Source organism: Micromys minutus, assembly GCF_963924665.1.
Source record: "Micromys minutus genome assembly, chromosome: 24".
NCBI lineage: Eukaryota > Metazoa > Chordata > Mammalia > Rodentia > Muridae > Micromys > Micromys minutus.
The window spans coordinates 28,928,209-28,948,194 of record NC_137959.1 but is presented as its reverse complement, the minus strand read 5'-3'; the positions used below and the strand labels follow the sequence as shown (position 1 = coordinate 28,948,194).

Below are 19,986 nucleotides of genomic sequence, written 5' to 3'. Positions count from 1 at the left end.
CTAGATTGCAGTTGCTATTCTGGTGGTTTTATACTATCCAGAGGTCTCAAGGATGAAAAGCTGTATTTGTACTGAGCAAAACCTGTGCCCAGACTAAGACACGGGGCAAAAACTGCTGTAATAGTTAAGACTTCCTGGGATTTGAAGAGAGCATGGTGTGTGTGGAAAGTAAGGAGATGCTGTGCAAATGCCCTGCACAAGTCTGAGGGGAGAGCTAGAAGCCTCCTTCACCCTGGTTCCTTCCATAGTGTGGAATTTATACCCCATCCAATAGGACCTGGCTTTGATATCCCAAGCAGGCAGTACAGCATGATTGCTTTGCTTGGGGAATGTGGGCATCTGAAAGTTATTTATTTTATTTGAGTATAGACCAGACCTCTCCATCTGGAACTTGAACCCAGAAGGTATAAACATGGGAAGTCATATTTGCTAAGGCCTTTCTAGCTGCTACAGAATCATCAATCCTGCTACTAAACCCAAATCTACAGAGCAGAGGCCACAAGAGGTGTCAGACAGAGCTGACTGAAGAGCTTCAGTACGAGAGAAGCTTCAGGTTGGACCTGCTTTCCAAAGACCTGGAGCTGGAGAGAACTCTGCCCCAGCAGACTTGAGAGCTTAGGCGGGACTGCCACTTGAGTGAATCTGCTCCTTGCAGCGGGTACTGTAAAGGTGAGGCAGAGGGGAGGGTGGCATGTAAGACACTGGGCCAGAACTGATGACGCCCAGCCAACTACTTAACTAATTAAAACAATTTAAACTGTTAAGAAAATTTTTGTGGTTTTATTGTATCATGAGGCATTGAAACATCTGAACAAATCAATATCTGGGCGGTTGGTGAGGCAGCTGCTTTCTCCTTCACTTCTTTGGGTTACTAGAGCAACTTGTCAGTAGATTAAAATAACAAAATAAAACAAAACCAAAAAACCGACAATCTTTTGCATTACTTAAGTCTTTCCAAGGCATGCGCTGGTACAACACAAACTTTTCCTGTCAGATGCAACTAGTCTAGCATCCAAACATCATGCACAATACCGTGGTGACAGAAGCGCACTGCACCCACTCCCACCTCGGCCCTGCTCGTTTGTGTATGATATTTGGAGCATCTGGAGGAGTGAGATAGGATTGGGAAGAGGGAGGAGGAAACAGCGTGACTATCTGGCCAGGAGGAGGTCAGCCGAAGTTGTGCAGGGCAAGCCTGAACATGTCATTGGTGCAAACCCAAGCATCGTTGATGTTCTTTAATAGAAACATCTGGTGGAAACCCATGATGGGATCTTCATCAGCCTGTACAAATGGAGAAAGAAAAGATTCAGTAAGGGGGCTACAGAACGAAAAGGATGTTTAATGCTAGTACAACTTTGGGATCAGATACTAATGATGTTAAACCCGAATTCCAGTACAAAATAGGTACTTGTGAATGGGAACTGTTAGATGTCATGTAGGTGTCAATAAATGGCTACTCACATTGTATATTGGAAGGCAGAACATCTTACCACTTAGCTAGGCAATAGAGTAGAGGACCTGCCTGCCTTCTAACTCAACAATGTCTGTGGAAGTGATTAAAAATTTTAAGGAATCTTGTAGTACTTACTATTAATTATAGCGAACTATCTTAATGTTCAACAAAGCCAGTTAATCCAATTAGGAGAAATTACTGATAAAAACAGAGTAAATGGTTTACATCTTAAAACTGAGTTCATATTGGGCACGGTGACATGCCTCTCAGTGAGTGCATGACAAGCCTATTTAAAACAAACAAACAAACCATGCAAGCAAGTAAGCAAATAAGTCCCCAACAAAAACCAAATAAATAACACACACACAAAATTCACAATAGGATCACAATTTTATAAGGGGTAGGAGTAGGATGGGGAATAACCAGAATAACACTGAGACAGAGAAAGGCAGCCCCAAACCTCTAACCAGAACTCAGACAACCAGGATGAGGCCTGGTGCATGCACACACACACACACTCCAGCTTCGCTTCTGTTTCTAAGAATCAGTCATTTGAAGCTCTGCCTGGACATTAACACCAGGAGGAATCTGAAACTATGTGTGAAGTGGTACTGCTTATTACTTCAGCCTAAGAAAGTAGAGGATGAGCTTCCTGGAAATGCCTCCTCAAACTAAGTGTCTACTTGGTTTCAGGTCATGGCAGAACATTCTGAAACATCAAGAGGAACTGACAGAAAAGGAAGGTAGACTTGTAGGTAGTCCCTCCACAGGACACTCTTTCCACACCCATATTGGATTCAGGAAGCACTAGCCAGCTGATCTAGAGCGGAATGCACGTGGGCATGTGCTGAACCAAACCACAACATGGTCTCAGAGCTGAGATCTATCTGGCCAAGGGGTCAGGCAATCTGTCCTGCTTTGGGAAGAGGCTTTTGGAAAGTGTCTGACTATAAGGATGATAGGTCTTAAGAGGGGTAAAGGATAGACACAGTGACAGACACCTTAAATGAAGGCTCTTGCCCTACAAATCTGGTGACCTGAGTTGGATCCCTGGGACCAATGTAAAAATGGAAAGAAGACAAATTTTCCTCTAGCTTCCATATGTCTACTATACACTCATGCACACATACCAAGAAAAAAATTTTTTTTTTTCCATTTTCTCTTTCTTACAGGAAAAGGGAACTAAACAAGGTAGGACTTTATTTGCTTTGTTTGGCACATGAAGCTTGGGTCAGTCATGGTGGTACACTCTTTTCATCTCAGCACATATTAAACAGAGGCAGGAGGAGCTCTGAATTAGAAGGCTTGGTCTACACAGCAAGACCTTGTCTCAAAGGGAGAACGTGGGAGCATCACTTTGGGTGGTAGCATTGAGGGCTATCCAAGGATTATCTCTAAGTGTCCAGGCAGCAGGTCTATCTATACCTCAGGACGACACAGGAGCCCAAGAGTTTGGCAGAACAGCTCGTCTCTGCTCTATTCATCTTGCACCCTTTCCATAATGGCTCTAGAGCAATGTTCTTCACTAGAACTTTCTGCAACTACAGTCACTGACCACAAGCACTTGAAATCTAACTACACAACAAGGAAGTACATTTTACTTTAATTAGCACAATTTAAAATTGTGTGGAGCCAGTCTGGTCTACAGAGCAAGCTCTAGGCCAGTGAGGGATATACAGTGAGATCCAACCTCAAAAATGAACATGTAGAAAAAATTATGGGGTCAAGGGAGTGGCTCAGTGTAAGAAAGTTTCTGTTTAGCATGTACTCATCATTCAGTACCAAGGAAAGAAGGGGAATGTAAAAAAGGTCAGTTGCAGTGGTTCATGGCTGTTACAATAAACAATGCAGGTCTAGGCAGCCACTTTGATGGGTTTTGTTTTGCTTTGACAGTCACTTTGGATGTTCCCCCCAATAAGCAGGTTACATCCACAGGGAAGGCACCGGAGCCCAGGGCTCTGCTTTGCCTGCCTACTCCTGCTCTGAAACACAGTGGCATTGCTACCTTGAGCTGCCCTACAACCATGCTGAGGATGCAGCTATCTGGTGTAGGCTGATGGTCCTGCGCCGTGATACTATGCTGAATTTTCTGGAACGGAAGGCTCTGCAAGAGAAAGAATGGGAGGTAAGCCGAGGTCAGAAGAAGCATGTAAAAAGCTACCTGTATCTCAGTTCTGGACCTTACTTACAGATAACTTCTCCACAATGGCAGCTTTCCCCTGGAATTGTTGTCCCTCCCACGTAAGGCATGATGCATCAATCTAAAATGTGTATAGGAAAGAAAGACAGTCAGTGTCTCAGTACTTTAAAGCCTTAGGAAAAAATCCTCAAAAGGATCTTGCTCAGGGAGATGAGTTCATTTCTGTTTACTTATCTGGAAACAAGATAAAATTAAGGCTGAGCCCCCAATCTATGAGCAATAATTTCTAAATTAGAAATTCTTTATTTCTGCCAGCCTTTAATCCTAGCACTCAGAATTAAAGGCAAAGGCAGGCAATCTCTGAGTTGGAAGCCAGCCTGGCAAGTTCCAGGACAGCCTATACAAAAAAACCTTATCTGGACACCCCCCCCCCAACCAAGTTCTTTACTTCTTTTTATTTTATTTTTGAGGCAGAGTATCAATCACTTTGTAGTCCAGGATAGCCTCAAACTCAAACAATATGCGTGCCTCAGCCTTCCAGTAATGGGATTAAAGGCTTATGCCACAACATCCAGGCAAACTTTCTAGATTATAACTCACTGTAAAAGATTACAAAATGTACTTATTAGCACACACCCCTCCCTCACTTTGTGAAACAGAGTCTCACCGTGTGGTCTAGGCTAGCTTAGAACTCTGCCTCCCAATGCTGGGATTAAAAGGGTGTGCTACCATACTCAGCCAATGACAGAGGTTGTGAAAGGATGATGGAGAATCTAGATCTAGCCTAAACTACATGAGGGGAGGGGGTGGGGATGGGGAAGGGTGGGAATTTCTGCTACTTCCAACTGTAATGTTAGACAAGTTGTAAATTGCTTATTTTTCTGAGTTTTAGTTTCCTCAATCATCGAATAGAAACATTTGCGTAATTATGAAACAATATACACAAAATAGTCTTTTAGGACCTTGCTAAAGTAACTGTCTTTTAGGAAGGGCAGTGTCAAACCTGCTTTATTTTACAATGACCTGTATTCCCAGCCCCTTGGGAGGCCGGGGTGGAGGAATCCAGGTATGAGGCCAGCCTGAACAAAACTGAGATTCTTGTGTCCAAAGCAGAGGATGAGAGAAACTAAGGGGGAGGAGGGGTGGTACAGGACAGTGACAAAGCACCTGTTCTACATGCATGAGGGCCTGGGCACAATTCCTCCAACTCATAAAGATAATTTATATCATCTAGGATGAATCTGTAACCACTCCTAAGATGCCTTTCTTTATTTCCAAGATTTCTGAACGAACCCTGACATTCTGAAAGAGATACCAACAACTTCTGATGGCTCAACCAGGATCAATGAATCATTAGCTTAGCCTGACTGAATGCCCTTATGTTGCTGAATCTTAGACAGAATCAAGAATGAATAAATGAGTATCATTAAAACATGAAGCAATGTCCACTTAGAAGACTCCTTGGATTAACTTTATTTTATCCCCATAGGCACTTAGACGTTCTGGTCTCAAAGAAGCTGCACATGGGATCTCCAGAAGCCAACACTGCCCTGAAAATGCTCATGGCTGCTACCTCCAGAGGATAGTGAATCCTGGTCTATACTTGCCACAGAGAGTGCCAACCACATGAAATGGCAAAGCCCAAAATTCTTGTCCAGGACACTCTTGATATCCAAATTGATCTCCTAGGATTTTATATTGGCTCTCATGTTGGAGACTTACGTAAATTGCACCTAGTTGGGTTCTGTCGTTATCAAATAACTGATAGTAATGCTGAATAAAGCTGGATCCAATCTGCTCCCAAATTGGCTTGTCTCCCATCCTGGAGAGTCACCCACCTCACTGAGACCTGCAAGACCAGCAAGACAAAGAGAAGTGTTAGTACCACAGAAGCAAGAAGTAGCCTGTCTTTTCCTAGCCTCCTCATGCAGGAAGATTCTCTGTTGATACCCGTTCTTTCAGGGTATGTGACAACCCTCCCTGATCAGTGGTAGGAACCACATTTAACCCATCTTCTAAGGACCTCTAGGTGGTTGACAGAGGGGTGCCAGGTAGACAAGGTGGGTGTTGAGGATATACCTGGGGTAAAGGAAAACCAGAATAGGCCCTATGTCCAATAAGGGAAGAAGAAGGAACTAAGCACCAGTCCAGTTCCACATTTTCCTTTAATCCTTTCAATAACCTCCAAAGCCACAGTTTCTGCCATTCTACCCATTAATCAGACCAGAAACTACTGATGTTTCTGTATAGAATGTTTCTCTTTTAGCCTTCAAGTTTCCAATACTGTCTCAGGGAAGTGATGGGGGAGGGGGGTAGTTTGAAAGGACACACGGCTTCTAAAGACTTCATTCCTGACCACAGCAAAGTCCCAAGGAGTCACCTAACATTTCTGAGGACAAGTGATTCTTGACCTGGTCTTTTCTGGTGTCAGTACTTTAGTGATAATGATATTTTCTACCCACTTCAGAGCTGTGACAGGAGGAGAAAGGGAAAAATAGATGAAGGCGTGAATGGGCAGTTCTGCACAGCATCCTGTCTCACCACTACTGCTCCTGAAGGGGTGTCTCCATACAACTCAGGGCCACCAACCCAAAGACAATGATGAAAAAGCCACGTTGGCTTTGTTAAAGCCCTCCAAAGGAGGGCAAGCTGCACTTCCTGTGGGCCTTAGAGACTTGTATGGATCTGACTGCAGAGGAGCACATCCTCTGTCCTGATAATAAATTTGAGACAAAACAGTAAGAGGGCAATCTGACCCCAGCAGAAAAGCGTTAGTTGTGGTAGGAGCTAATATACATCATTGCTTCTAGGGCTCCGACATCCTCCTCTGCAAACTGAAGACAGTAATTCCATGTTGCTGGTGGATACACAGCTTAGCCTGGTAAGTACTCACTACAGTTTCTATGACCTCACCAAAGGCCAGAGGAGCCAGCAGGAAGGGACAGAGTAAAGAAACAGAGATAAATCCAATCCTCCAGCCCTAAGATGATACTCTAGCCAATGAAAGGACAGGAAATAGTTTTATTTTAAGTTCCCTAGGAGGTAGCTGTACTAAAAATAGCAACCTTGCTCAGATGACTAAGAAATGTCCAGGAAAGTCTAAAGCAAGCAGAGGAGAAAGCCTGGATCCAGCCACGCCTGTACACATGAACAAAAGGTGTGTCCCAGTTCACATTTGTGCCAAGAAACAAATTAACACACGAAAGAAACATAGGGTCTACAACCGTTTCACATGCAATTCTGGCCACATTTCCAAAAAATGTCCACATTTTCCCACCCTCACATCTCTGTGCCTTCTACCATAGTATCCCCTCAGCATGTCCCAACCCCACAGAAGCCAAGATACTCAGCCCAGTTCCCAAGAGCTCTCAGGAGAAGATGCAGGAATAATGAGGGTCAGGCTTCCTTCTGCTCTCAGCCCATCAAGGAACATGCCAGGCAGAAGAAGAAACAGCACCACCAAGTATGTGACAGCACCAAACCAGAGGATGGAAACTGAGCCAACAGAGAGCAAAAGTAAGGCCATGTGGTAAGACCATGGGGCAGCACAGGAAGTAGGGTATTTTTACTTTTTCAGTAGTATTGTCCTATCTATCTTATCTATCCTAAGAATCTATCTGAGATAGAGTCTCACTATGTAGTCCTGCTGGCCTGGAACTTGCTATATAGACCAGACTGGTCTATTTTCCATCTGACTCTGCCTCCTGAGTTTTATTAAAGGCATATGCTAAAATGTCCAACTAGGTAGGGTTTTGTTTTGTGTTTGCTTCTTGAAGCAGGTCCCAGTACATAGCCCTGGCAGCCCTTGAGCTTGTTATGTAGATCCACCTGACTCTGCCTCCAGAGGCATACACCACCACACCCAGCAGTAGTATTGTTCTTAAAGGTAAGCTAACTCTCTAACAGGAAAAATACCTGGCTAAACAAGTAACAGAGAGACAAAAGGAAACGCTGGTGGTCTTCCTGGGCAGCAGGTGATCCATGGGATCTGATGCCCTCTTCTGGTGTGTGTGAAGACAGTAACAGTATACTCACATACATAAAATAAAATAAATCTTTAAAACAAAAACCTACCCTTTAGCCCTACAGCTCTTTTGAGAAGCCAACAGCCATACCATCTCCTGCTTCTCAGTAGCCCACAGACTGACTAGGGCCAGGTTCCTCAAGGAGCTGCTGCCCTGTGAGATCAGCTTTTGGACCCTTAGGCCTTTGGAGGGTGCAAAGATCCTAGAGAATCACAAAACCTGTAAGTCTCTGCTAAGAAGTATGCAAAAAGGTAGAGACTATAAACCTGGTGTACAATTTCAGGTTGTTCACACATCCCTAAGAAGTCAACCATAAACTCTCTTAAATGTTGACCTAAAAGAAAAACTTTATTTGTATTTTTAAATGTTAAAGGTCTCCAAGATAAAATCCAGTGATCTGCACATAATGGAGACTCTTGTCTCAAAAACAGGCACAGGGACAGAGAAATGCCTCAGTGGTTAAGAGCCCTGACTGCTCTTCCAGAGGTCCTGAGTTCAATTCCCAGCAACCACATGGTGGCTCACAACCATCTGTAATGGAATCTGATGCCCTCTTCTTGTGTTTGAAGACAGCTACAGTGTACTCATATACATTTAAATAAATCATATTAAAAAACAAAAACAGGCACAGATCAAGCAAAGAAAGAATTGTGCAAAGAACCTTATGTGAACTCCCTAACCCTAGCAATACCCATGTCAGAGATGAACCAAATGAGACCCAGTGAGTCCATCAGCTCAGTGTGGGTAGAATTGGACTGTCCGAGTTTAGTGGGCCTCAGAGCCAGGACTCCAAGGACAACCTGAGATAAAAATGAGCGGATCGAATCCGTGAAACAGGAGCCTCTGGGCACGGAGCCTTAGGCCTCTGAATGCGGCAAAGCAGGCCCCTCTCATAGATTTTTTTACTCTAAGGTCTAAAAACGGACGTTTGTAGTAGTTCATTCCTATAATCTCAGCACTCAGGAGGTTTAGAGAGAAATACGAGTTCTAAGCTAGTCTATGCTAAAAAGATGCCTTGTGTCAAAACAAATAAACAAGCAAACAATAAGTTTCAGGAGACTGCAAAGATGACTCAGCAGTTAATTTATAGAACACCTAGATTCAGCTCCCAGCATCCATGTGTTAACTATCACCCACCTATAATGCCAGTTCCACAGGATCCAAAACCCTCTACTGGCCTCTGTGCACATGCAACATGGTATACCTAGTGTATGGACACACATGCAGTTAAAACAAGATACATACATACAGACACCAAACTATTGTGGATGCCAAGAAGTGCTTGCTGACAGGAGCCTAATATAGCTGTCTCCTGAGAGGTTCTGCCAGAGTCTGACAAATACAGGGGCAGATGCTCGCAGCTAACCATTGGACTGAGAACAGGGTCCCCAATGGAGGAGTGGAAAAAAGAAAAGAAAAGTTAAAAACAAAACAAAAAACCCAGACACATTAAAAAGGCAAGTTGGCTCAGTAGGTGAAGGCATTTACTACCAAACCCACCGAACTGAAATAGCAGAAGTAGAGAACAGATAGTTACAAGATGTTCTCTGATGTTTACATGCATTATAGCATGCCCCTCCCCACAAAATGTAATAAAATAGAAGGGCTGGAGGTGTAGTTCAGTTGTAGAGCACTTACTTTGTGTGAAACCCTGGCGCGCGCGCACACACACACACACACACACACACACACACACACACACACACACACACACACACACACACGGTGAGCAGCAACCCAAGACAAGAAGGCCCAGTAGGGCACCTGCCTGTCCTTCTTTCTGTCTGGGTATAGTGGTACACACTAGTAGTCCTACCACTTGGGAATTGAAGGCAAAAAAATCAGGAGTGTAAGGTTACATCTGACTACATAGGGAGCTCAAGGCCAGGCTACATGAAATAAAAACAGGAAAACTCTGCCTGGTTAAGAGCACTTGCTACAAAGGACCTCGGTTCAACTCCCAGCACCTGCAGTCTTGTCACCTTCTCAGGCACCAATCCCAAAACTCATATGTAACTCAGGGCCTGCCAATATTTCCTATGGTATCTGGAAGAAAGCCTCATTACTACTTTATCTTCAAGGCCCTGAGCTCTCCAGCCCTCCCGATTGATAACCTTGACTTTGCCACCTACTTTCTTCCCTTGCTAGCATTTTGGGCATTTTAGAACAGATTGAGGCCACTCCCACCTGAGAACTTTGTAGCCAGTGTTCCTTTTACTACATTTATTTAGGGGTGTCCAAGTACGTGCAGATCTGAAGGAAAACTTGCAGGACTTGGGTCTCTCTTTCCAACACTTGGGTCCCAGGAACTGAAGGCAGGTTGTCAGGCTTAGCAGCACACACCTTTTACCCACTAGGCAGCTACTCTTCCTTCACAAGACTCCCTGTACTTTACCCCCAGGTCCCAAGAATCTTAAGCAAGGTTTGATGCTAGTGACTCACCAGCCCACTTACTCACTGGTTCTTATACCTCAACCACTCTTGCAACTAGATACCTGGTTCTCTATCACATGTCAATTCGAATGTCACCTCTTCACCGATGCATTCTCTGACCACCCTGGCCTCGATTTTTATCTTATTCTTTCATGATTTCATACATATACAATGTACTCTGATCACATTCTCTCCCATTATCTTTTACCACCTACCTTCTCCCAAACAAAGCCCTTCTTGTGAACAAGTCTCCATCCTCCCTTTGTCTTTTTCTGTTCTCCTGTAGCCCACTGCACTTAAAATTGCTTGCAGGAGCATTAGTGAGGGGTTATTTACTGGAGCAGAGCAATCAGTGATGACACTTGGCTAATCCCAGCAACCTTTAACTATCAACTTCCTGTAGCTCCCCAGAGGAATGTCTTATGAACCCCCCGCCCCGTGATGAAATGTCAGTGGGCCCAGTCTTGTGCAGGTATCCACTGCTGCTGTGAGCTCAAGAGTGCATCAGTCATGCCGTGTGCAGAAATCTAGCTACTCATGTTATCTCCTGTACTGGTTTCTCAGCACGGATCACTACCACAGCATCATACTTTACTGTGCTCATTGTGCTCAGAATCCCTGACCAGGGCACTCTTAATCACCTATTTCTACTATACCTGGCCCAGCCCTCAATCACCTTTGTTGACTAAGTGGATGAATATGTGGGAGCCTAACCAATGCTGGCTGTTCTCTGGAATTATCAGATTTAGGCAGGACTGCTCAATGTAAGTGGCTCAGTGACCCATGTTCTCCTTCACCCACACCTTGTATCTAAGATGCCAGGAAATGATCCTTTGATCCATTCAGCTACCTGGGTGACATGTGGCAAGTGGAGACTGTCCCCAACACTTTCTTTCAATTCAAAGGTCCTAATCACCAGGGACACAAACACACACAGACACACACACACACACACACACACACACACACACACACACACACACACACACACACGGTAAATGGTAGACACACAGGCAACTCCTTTAAGATCTGGCTGTTGGGGCTGGAGAGATGGCTCAGTGGTTAAGAGCCCTGACTACTCTTCCAGAGGTCCTGAGTTCAATTCCCAGCAACCACATGATGGCTCACAGACCATCTGTAATGGGATCTGATGCTCTCTTCTGGTGTGCATGGAGATCGATAGTGTAAATGTAACATAAATAAATAAATCTTTTAAAAAATCTGTCTGTTAGCCTGCTTCACTTCTTTCAGTTATGGTCCTGTCTCTTCATCAGGAACTTGGGCAAATTAGGGAGAAATTAACCAAGGTGCTAAAGCAGAATCCAGTATAAAGAGTTATCATCAGCCACCAACTGAGAGGCTACACACAGGGGGGCATTCTTGATCCAGGAATGGCAACTGCTCAACCTACTACTCTGTTGCTTCAAGTTTAGAGACATTTTGATGCCTAGGTTGTTAGCCTGTACAGAGCCCTTTTCGGGAACTGATATCTGAAGTCTACATATTCCTAACACCTACTTCTTATGCCTGGGGGCCTCCAGAGCCCCAACCGACCCGGAACCTGAGACCTGCATTCTACACTCTGCCTTACACTTACTGCTCCAGTAATCTCCCTTTCCCAGGTAGCACAAGATCTCTGCAGCCCTAGGCTTTCTTTAGCTTCCACTTGGGAGCTGAGTTTCAGGCCTTGAATACTCTGTAGAGGCACCCTAGTAGGGAATGGGGCTCCTCAAAAGCTGCTTCCATGGTCTTCCACTACCATCCTTGGCCAGCACTGCTGTGACACCACAAGACCGAGCAGAGCCGAGAACTAAAGAGGACAGATTCCAAGATGGTAAAGTGGCTCTTCCTCTTTCATATGTCCTGACTTGAGCCTCTGAACGAAATGGCCCCACAAGGCTGGTATAGTTATTTTCACCTCAAAAGCCCCCTGGCATAGCCAGCACTCGATTACCCATAAAGATAGCCAGAATGAACAGGGAAGCAGTAGGTTACCCCAACAGCTAAGAGCAAAGATGGCAGAAGCACAGAGGCAGTGAGGAAAAGCCCATGCTTTTCTTCCCTTCTAATATCAGTAAGCTCCAGGTACCTCAGGATGAGAGAGACCTGAGTGCGTGCTCAGTAGCTCAAAGCTGATTTACCACAGGGACAACCAGGAGCTTGCATTCTCTCCTATGACTAGAAACCACCTAAAGGTGATATGACCCCATAGATCCTTCCAGAGGTAGCCAGCCTTCCTATTTCTATAAAGGTTGAGATTCAATTGAAATTGGTAGCACAGGCCTGGAGGCCAAGGATGGAGGATGAGAAAGGCCAGTCTAGTGAGATCCATCTTAAAAAGGTGAAAAGGGAGACAGAGGGGCTGGAGAAAGCACTGACTACTCTTTCAGAGGTCCTGAGTTCAATTCCCAGCAACCACATGATGGCTCACAACCATCTGTAATGGGATCTGATGTCCTCTTCTGGTGTGTCTGAAAACAGCGGCAGTGTATCCAAATACATGAAATAAATAAATCTTAAAAAAAAGTTCTACCACTGAGCTGTGTCCATTAAATTTAATTAAGGGGTGGGGTGGAATGTATGCAAGGATCTCTGTGAGTTCAAGGCCAGATTGCTTTGAGTTCCTGGACTGCCAGGGCTACAGAGATACAGCTAAAAACCAACCAACCAAACAAACAAACAAAAAATAACAAAAAGCCTTAAAGATTTAGGTTTGATGCAGTGAGAATTCTGGAATTTTGATTTCTTTAAAAAACAGAGCCACATGTTGGTGATGATTACACATGACTTTAATCCCAGCTCTCTCAGGAGGCAGAGGCAGGCCAATCTCTGTGAGTTCAAGGCCAGCCTAGTCTACAGAGTGAGTTCTAGAGTAGACAAGGCCACACAAAAAAACCCTGTCAAAAGGGGGAACCCTCCCCCCAAAAAAAAAAATAAAAACCACAGAAATAGTATAAGAATACTATTAGCATAAGAATTATTATCATATTCTGGATTTTTATCCCAGGTATGAGATATAGGGCTGGTGGTTGGTGGTCATTCAGGGGGTTGTTTGCATTTTGTTAGTACTTGTGCTCAGAGAAGAAAGAAGTTCCCTCTATTCTTTCTCTCCTATCTAGTGGAAAAAAGAAAAACCCACATAGCAGCAAAGATCAGCTATGGTTTAGCATTAATAATTACAAAATAAAAACTATCGTTCAACTGAAGTAGAAATAAGAGGGCTAGAGAAACAGCTCAGCGGTAGAGTACTTGCCTACTTTCAAGCCCCAGATTCAATCTCCAGTATCACAAAACAAAAGGGGAATGGGGTAGCACTGAGATGGCTCGGCAGGCAAAGGCATTTTGCTGGCAAACTCTGACAACCTGAGCTCAATCTTCGGGATCCACACTGAAGAAGGCTAGAACAGATTCCCACAGGTTGCCCTCTGACTTCCACTGTGTACAATGGCATATGTCTATGAGCAGACACAAGCACAAAATAAATACGTAATAAGAGCCGAGCAATAGCTCAGTGGTTAAGAGCACTTAATATTTTTGCAGAGGACCCAAGTTCAGTTTCCACCACCCACATGGTGGTACACAACCACCTGTAACTCCAGTCCCAAAGATCTGACTCCCTTACCCAGCCTTCACTGGCACCTGTACAAATATGGTGTATACATTCTGATATACACAGGCAAAATAAAGTGAATCTTTTAAGGACACTGGGACAGACTTCTCCTTAGGGACTGACAAAACCCTTTTAGAAAGGATGCTCTTCATTCTCATGGTAGCCCTGTCTCCAGCTCCTGGCACTTACTAAGTTGGCATATAACAGGCAAGCACAAAACAATAAGGAATACTAGGCCCAAGGCTGGCCATGTGACTGCTGCAGTGAGCATCCTGGGGCAATAAGCACACTCACCCTGGGTTCTTCCTGCTGCTCTGACACTTTTGCAGCCAGAGCTAGACCTAAGCAAAGCATTCAGCCCAGGACACATTAGAGCTGAGAAGAGAGAAGTTGCCCTGAGCACTTATTCACATGGTTTGAAAGTCACTCCAGGGGCACACTACTGGCTCCCAAAGGGAGAATTCAGAATTCTTGCTACATATGGTCAAAGTCTAAGGATCACAGAATTACAAAGTTGGGAAGGGGGTAGCCAATTCAAACTGAACCGTAAGCCTGCAAACATCTGGAAAAGGTTCATTTAAAAACTTAACAAAACTGCTGGGTGGTGGTGACACACACCTTTAATCCCAACATTTGGGAGGCAGAAGCAGGCAGATCTGAGTTTCAGGCCAGCCTGATCTACAGAGTTCCAAGACTGCCAGGGCTACAAAGAAAAACCCTGTCTAGAAGAAAAAAAAACAAAAAAACAAAAAAAACAAAAAACAAAAAACAAAAGACAAAGAAGAAACTTAACAAAATTAAATTCCACTTGAGGTGCAGCCCAAAGAAACTCTGCCCCACTTTCAATGTCCTTCTGAGAGAATGCTTTTCCACTTTGTCTGGCATCTCAGTCTGTATCCTGGAGATGCCATTCTTATTTTTTATCTCTGCCCCCCAAAAGCTGAGGACTGAAGCTGCAACCTCCTGCCTGCTAGACAAATGCTCTACTACAGAACTATACCACAAGCAGCAACTAAAACAGAATGGTGGAGAAGTGTAAGCCTGTATGTGATACCAGCCACTCCAGAGGTGGGAAAGCAGAGGAATAGGACAGGATTTCAAAGAATAACTGATTGTCACTTGACCAATCTGATCATGAGGGAGTCTCAGTTAAGCTAGATGTTACCCACCCATGTTCCAGGCAAGGAGAGAGGTCAATGTTGGTGACATTCCCAGGCTCTAATCCTTTAGAAGCCCCTTCTTCTGCACAGAATTAAGGGTCCTTGCACTTCTTCTCAACTGAGCCCTCAGCATACAACGCTAGCTTTACTGTCACCTTTAGTACTAAGGCCTTTCTCTAACATCAGGGACAGACAGTATTTGTGTTGTTTTTTCTTCCCAGTAACCCCATCCCAGAGTCAAACATAGAGAAAGGACCCAAGAATGTTTGTGCAAAAGAAATCTGAATATTCAGAGAAAAGCAAAACAAACCTTGCTCATGTCCAATAAAATGCTAATACTTTGCTAAAAGAATCCTGAAGCTTGTTTTGAGACTTGGCCTCATTATATAAAGTACTGACTGTCCTTGAACTGTATTTTCTTGTTTTTCCAGACAACATTTCTCTGTGTAGCCCTAGGCTGCCCTAAACTTGAACTGTAGACCAGGCCTCACACTAGAGATCCATCTGCCCAAGTGCTGGGATTAAAGACGTGCTTCACCTTGAACTCTGTCCTGCCTTACACTGTGTGATAGATTACCAAAGTCTCTTGCATGGTATTCGAACCATGTGTGCCTAAAAGTCAAAAACAGAAGAGAGAGGGAGAAGGGGTGGGGGGAGCACAAGTCACTCAGAAGAAGCCTGGAATATTGGAATATGCAAGCTGATCTAAGCCATAAACATAGCTCATCTGAAACCCACACAAGCTGTAGAGTTTGCTTTAGTTCTTTGAGACAGGGTCTCAAGTATCCCAGGCTGGCCTTGAATTTCCTATGCAGCTGAAGATAGAACTGACCCTCGCTTCCACCTCTATGATGCTAGGCTAACTCGGATTGCAAGCTTGTGCCACCACACCCAATTTATTCAGTGCTAGAAATCAAACAAGAAACCTACCGAATTACATCACTAGCAACAAGAAAGTCTGAAAAGAACTGCTTTAAGTGCCAAGTGAGCCTACTTCTTTGACCTTATATGTTCTGTGGCTAGCCCTTCCCTGGCTGCTTAGCTAAACACATAAAGTCTCTCCAGGGCCTACTGATAAGCCTTACTTCCATGTGCTTATCAAGTATATGGATTAAGAAGATGAGTCCATAAAAAGTAGGCCCTAGTGAGATCTGAGCAATATTTGCTTGTTGATTTTGATCAGGGAGAATGACTGGGCAGAGAACTTGTAATGGAGGAAAAAAGTGAAAACCAGAAAAACAGTATCTGAGGAAAATCAGGGGCAGGGGGCGCTAAAGACAGTGGTGTTCAGCATTCTGGCCCTAAGTCAGTCATCCTTAGAGACTAAGCACTCTGTTTGCCCAGGTCTGTGGGACTCTTAGGCCTTCTTAAGAAATGTGACACAGAATACAGCAATGGACCAGAGAATCCAACCTGACAAGAGATGCTTTCTGCCAAGTCCTGGGAGCTTTTCTACACTAGTTCCTCAATCATCAGTCAAACAGAAGTGCCTTCTCAAAGCCTGCCTAATAGTAAGTGGTTAAATACACCTCTTCTCCAGGAACTCAAGGTGATGGATGACCTGTGGCACCATTGCTAAGGCACTGTCTCAAGACCCAACCGGCTTCTCGACTGTTCACAGGCAGCCCCCAAAACATGTGAAGAGAAAGCAGACATTCTGTGACTTCTAGTTCCAGATCTGCAAACAACTTCAAAAGACAAATACAATCTAAACAAGAAATCTAATCACAGGGTGCCTTCCACCTTCTCTTGTCCAGCACTGGGATCAAAGACCTCAAGCTTGGAGTCTATTTCTTCATGAATTAAATCCTACCTCATCATCATCTTGTCAGGCTATGTTATGCTGACTCTAGGAGGTTCTAATGTATTTTAGAATTGGGCTCTGCCTGAGAAATCTTAACAAAAACCTTGGAGGCTCACAAAAATTTCACTTCCTTGGCGTCTTTTCTCCGTTATAACAAAGTCAGGCAACTCATCCCGGAGCTGGAGCCAAGTCATGGATAAAGAAGGGTGGAGGCTGGGCCTACCAGACGGGAGCTGCCTCTCCAAAGACACTAGGTCCCGATTTTCCAGAACTAGTTAGAGGTAAAGTCTTACGAGGCATCCCCTCCCACCCCAGATTCCCTGCCCTTGTCCTCCATGCTGGACACTGCAGCACAGGTTCCACCGAGGTAGAGGTTAAGTTTCGTGCACTCCCAGCAGGCAATCAAGCAGAGAAACGTTCACCTACATCCTAGCCGGGCTATGGTTTGGAACCGGGCAATGGTCCCAAGCCCCAGCAGCGGCAGGAGGGCAACCCTTACCCATGCTGGCTCTGGAGCGAGCTGGGTGGCGTTGCCCATCCCCGGATCTTCGCCGGCGGGTGGTGGGACGTGGGTCTGTGATCGGCCCGCCAACCTGCCTGCAGAGGTTGCAGGATTCGAGCAAGCCAGGCAAGGCCACACAGGGCGGGGCCCTGAGAGCTATCCTGATCGTCCGGACAAGAAAAAGATCTGGCCATCAGCCAGGATACAGGGCGGCCCGGACAGGCGTCCGTCAGGCTCTCAGCATTCCCCGGGCCGCGGCCGCAGACAATCCGCGGTAGGCGGAGCCGCTCGCGACACATGGTGCGGGCCCCGTGCCTCTTCGGGCGGCCGTGGGGGTGTGAAGAGGGGAGGGGCCTCCCAGGGCCTCGAAGCAGAAGCTCCCGGCGGCCTAGATCGCGGCTCCTGCGGCCCAGCCCCCGCCCCGGCGCGCTGGCCCCAACACTCACCCGTGGGGCTGGCACGATGGCGGCAGCGGCGGCGGCAACCCAGCGCGGTCTGCGACCGACTGTCCCTTCCCCCTTGCCTTCCCTCGCCCGTCCCGCTGCATTCAGGGAAACGTAGTCCAAATAACCCTCCTTATTAGCGTTAGTGAATTTGGATAGAACTACATTTCCCAGAATGCCTTCCGCGGAAGCGCAGCCACGGCTTGCAGCGCGGGAGGAGAGGCTAAGTTAGGGAGGGAGCTGTCCGGGTGAGCCCCTGAGAATTGTGGTCTAGCGGAAGCCTCTGGAACACGGAGTTGGCGCCAGGCAAGGACCAGGTCTTGGCTGTAGCCGGGTCCCAGCTGGCTTGGCCCCGCCTAGGTTCGTGTGGCTAATGGTGCCAGACTCCGCCTCCGTGGGGGCTGCTCTAGCTTGGAGCTGGCTTGCTTGTCCCAGCAGCCCCTCCCTAGGCCCCTAGGCTGTTTCTGAATCCAAAGCCTACTCCTTTTAGGAGCTCTGTAGTCTCAACCCGCGGGGTGAAACCCACTCCTCTCTTGTTCATTGAGTTAGCTGTGTCTCAGAAGGAGCTACTTACTCCAAAGTTTGTTGGAAGCTAATTAGGCTTTTATTGAGATTCAAAACACTCAACTAAGGTGGGCCATAGTTGGAGAGATTAACCTCATATGTAGAGAGAGGTATTTTCAAAACAGAATCATAAAGGCTCCTTTTAATTTCTAGGTTTACTTGTTTTGTTGCAGCAGACAGGGCAACTATTTTTGTTTGTTGTTTTTACATTCTATTTGTGTTGAGGAGGGATGAGCCATGACATGGGTGTGGAGGGCAGAGGAAGCTTACTGGAGTCAGTTCTTCCGCCATTGGGGCCTAGAAATCAGATCCTCAGGTTTAGACATAAGCTGTTTTACACACTGAGCCAACTCACCCTCCAAGTTTAATTTTTATTGGAAGAAAAATAACAGGCTCAATAAAACTTCCCAAGTGGTCAGACTGTAAATAATCTTCCCACCCCTTCCCCTTTATGTTCAATATCCTTTTCAGTTTTCTGGGTGACACAAATATTTGAAGTAATGCCTCTCAGGCAGACCCGTGCTGGGTAAATGGCCCTGCTACCAATCCAAAGAACCACAGCAAAGGAAAATGGCTACAAACACCTTTAACTCTATCTTCCTGGCCAGAAAAACATCTTTAATATTTCTGTTTGGCCCTTTTAGCTTCACCCCAACTCCTGGGGAATGACTGATAAAATTAGGCTAAGCTTCTTGATTAAATCCCCTGTCTATCCAGACCACTTTGGTGACATATCTGGAGCCTCACCACCACCAAGAAAACAAAACACAGGCAAGTCATGTGACAGGAAGAATGATCCAGGGAATGCTGCTAAAGGGTTCAAAAGAACTAAGGTGACAGCAGTTGTCCTTTCAAAGAAAAGGACAGGATCTCAAGGATACACTGAGAGAGTGCCTAGGAGGGAGAAGCCCCCACTCCAAGGAGAGTGTTGACATGGCAGATGGCCTAGAAATGCACTGCTGTGCGTTCACTACCTGATTACAAGCCAAAGTTAACCCTAAAAGGCCGATTCAGCTTCTCCCCAAACTGGGCACCTAAACAACACATACCGCAGGTTTCTCAAGACCCATTTCTCAACTATTCAGAGCCAAAGGACAAGCAGGGAAGTAGACCCTGGTGTTTTGGGTACACTTCAGCTTGCAGTCGCAGGACATGTCCCCAGGCAAGATGATTGGTGTATAACTAACTCAAAAATGAGTCAAGTTTTACAGAGCCACGGCCTAAGTAGATAAGAGTTCATGCATGTCCCAATAGTCAGAAAAACAGGTAATGTTAAAAGGCATCAGAGCTAGAAAGGCGGCGGCTCAATAGTTAAGGAGTACATTCTGCTCTGACAGAGGACCCAAGTTTTGGTTCCCAGTACCCAAGGATGACTACCTGTAACCCTAGCTCCAAAGAAGGATCTAATCACCTTCTGGCCTTTTCAAGCAGCTACAATCTCTCTCTCTCTCTCTCTCTCTCTCTCTCTCTCTCTCTCTCTCTCTCTCTCTCTCACACACACACACACACACAATTTACTTCAAAGTAATAAATAAAAATAAGTTGTTTAAGTCATTCACATCAGGTGGTAGCGGTGCACATCTTTAATGCCTGCACTGGGAGGCAGAGGCAGGCAGACTGAGTTTGAGGCCAGCCTAGGCTGCAAATTAAATTCCAGGACACACAGTCATTCACATCTCCCCATTAGCTTTGAGCTGAATTACTTACAACTATAGATACAATGTCATCTTACCTTTCCAATATCCTTAATGCCCTCCAACGTCTGCCTCTCACAATGAAGGTGTCCTGAAATGATGTATTCGTAACAAGAGTCCCTAGTGCCTGAAGAAGCCAAGGCTGTGTCTAGTCC

General features: G+C 45.4%; 1 protein-coding gene across 2 annotated transcripts; it reads right to left on the bottom strand.

Moving 5' to 3' along the window:
• Positions 1 to 758: 758 nt before the first annotated feature.
• On the bottom strand, positions 759 to 17,662 carry NUTF2 (nuclear transport factor 2). 2 transcript variants are annotated; one of them, XM_080937108.1, is made up of 5 exons: positions 17,577 to 17,662; positions 5,319 to 5,445; positions 3,646 to 3,717; positions 3,462 to 3,560; positions 759 to 1,284 (listed from the first exon to the last, which is right to left on the bottom strand). In XM_080937108.1, the coding sequence occupies exons 2-5, from the start codon at positions 5,415 to 5,417 to the stop codon at positions 1,171 to 1,173; spliced, it is 384 nt and encodes a 127-aa protein (XP_080793234.1). In that variant the 5' UTR covers positions 5,418 to 5,445; positions 17,577 to 17,662; the 3' UTR covers positions 759 to 1,170. The 2 variants fall into 2 exon arrangements, with proteins under 2 accessions (XP_080793234.1, XP_080793235.1); XM_080937109.1 differs by lacking the exon at positions 17,577 to 17,662 and adding an exon at positions 17,128 to 17,467.
• Between the last annotated feature and the right edge of the window lie 2,324 nt (positions 17,663 to 19,986).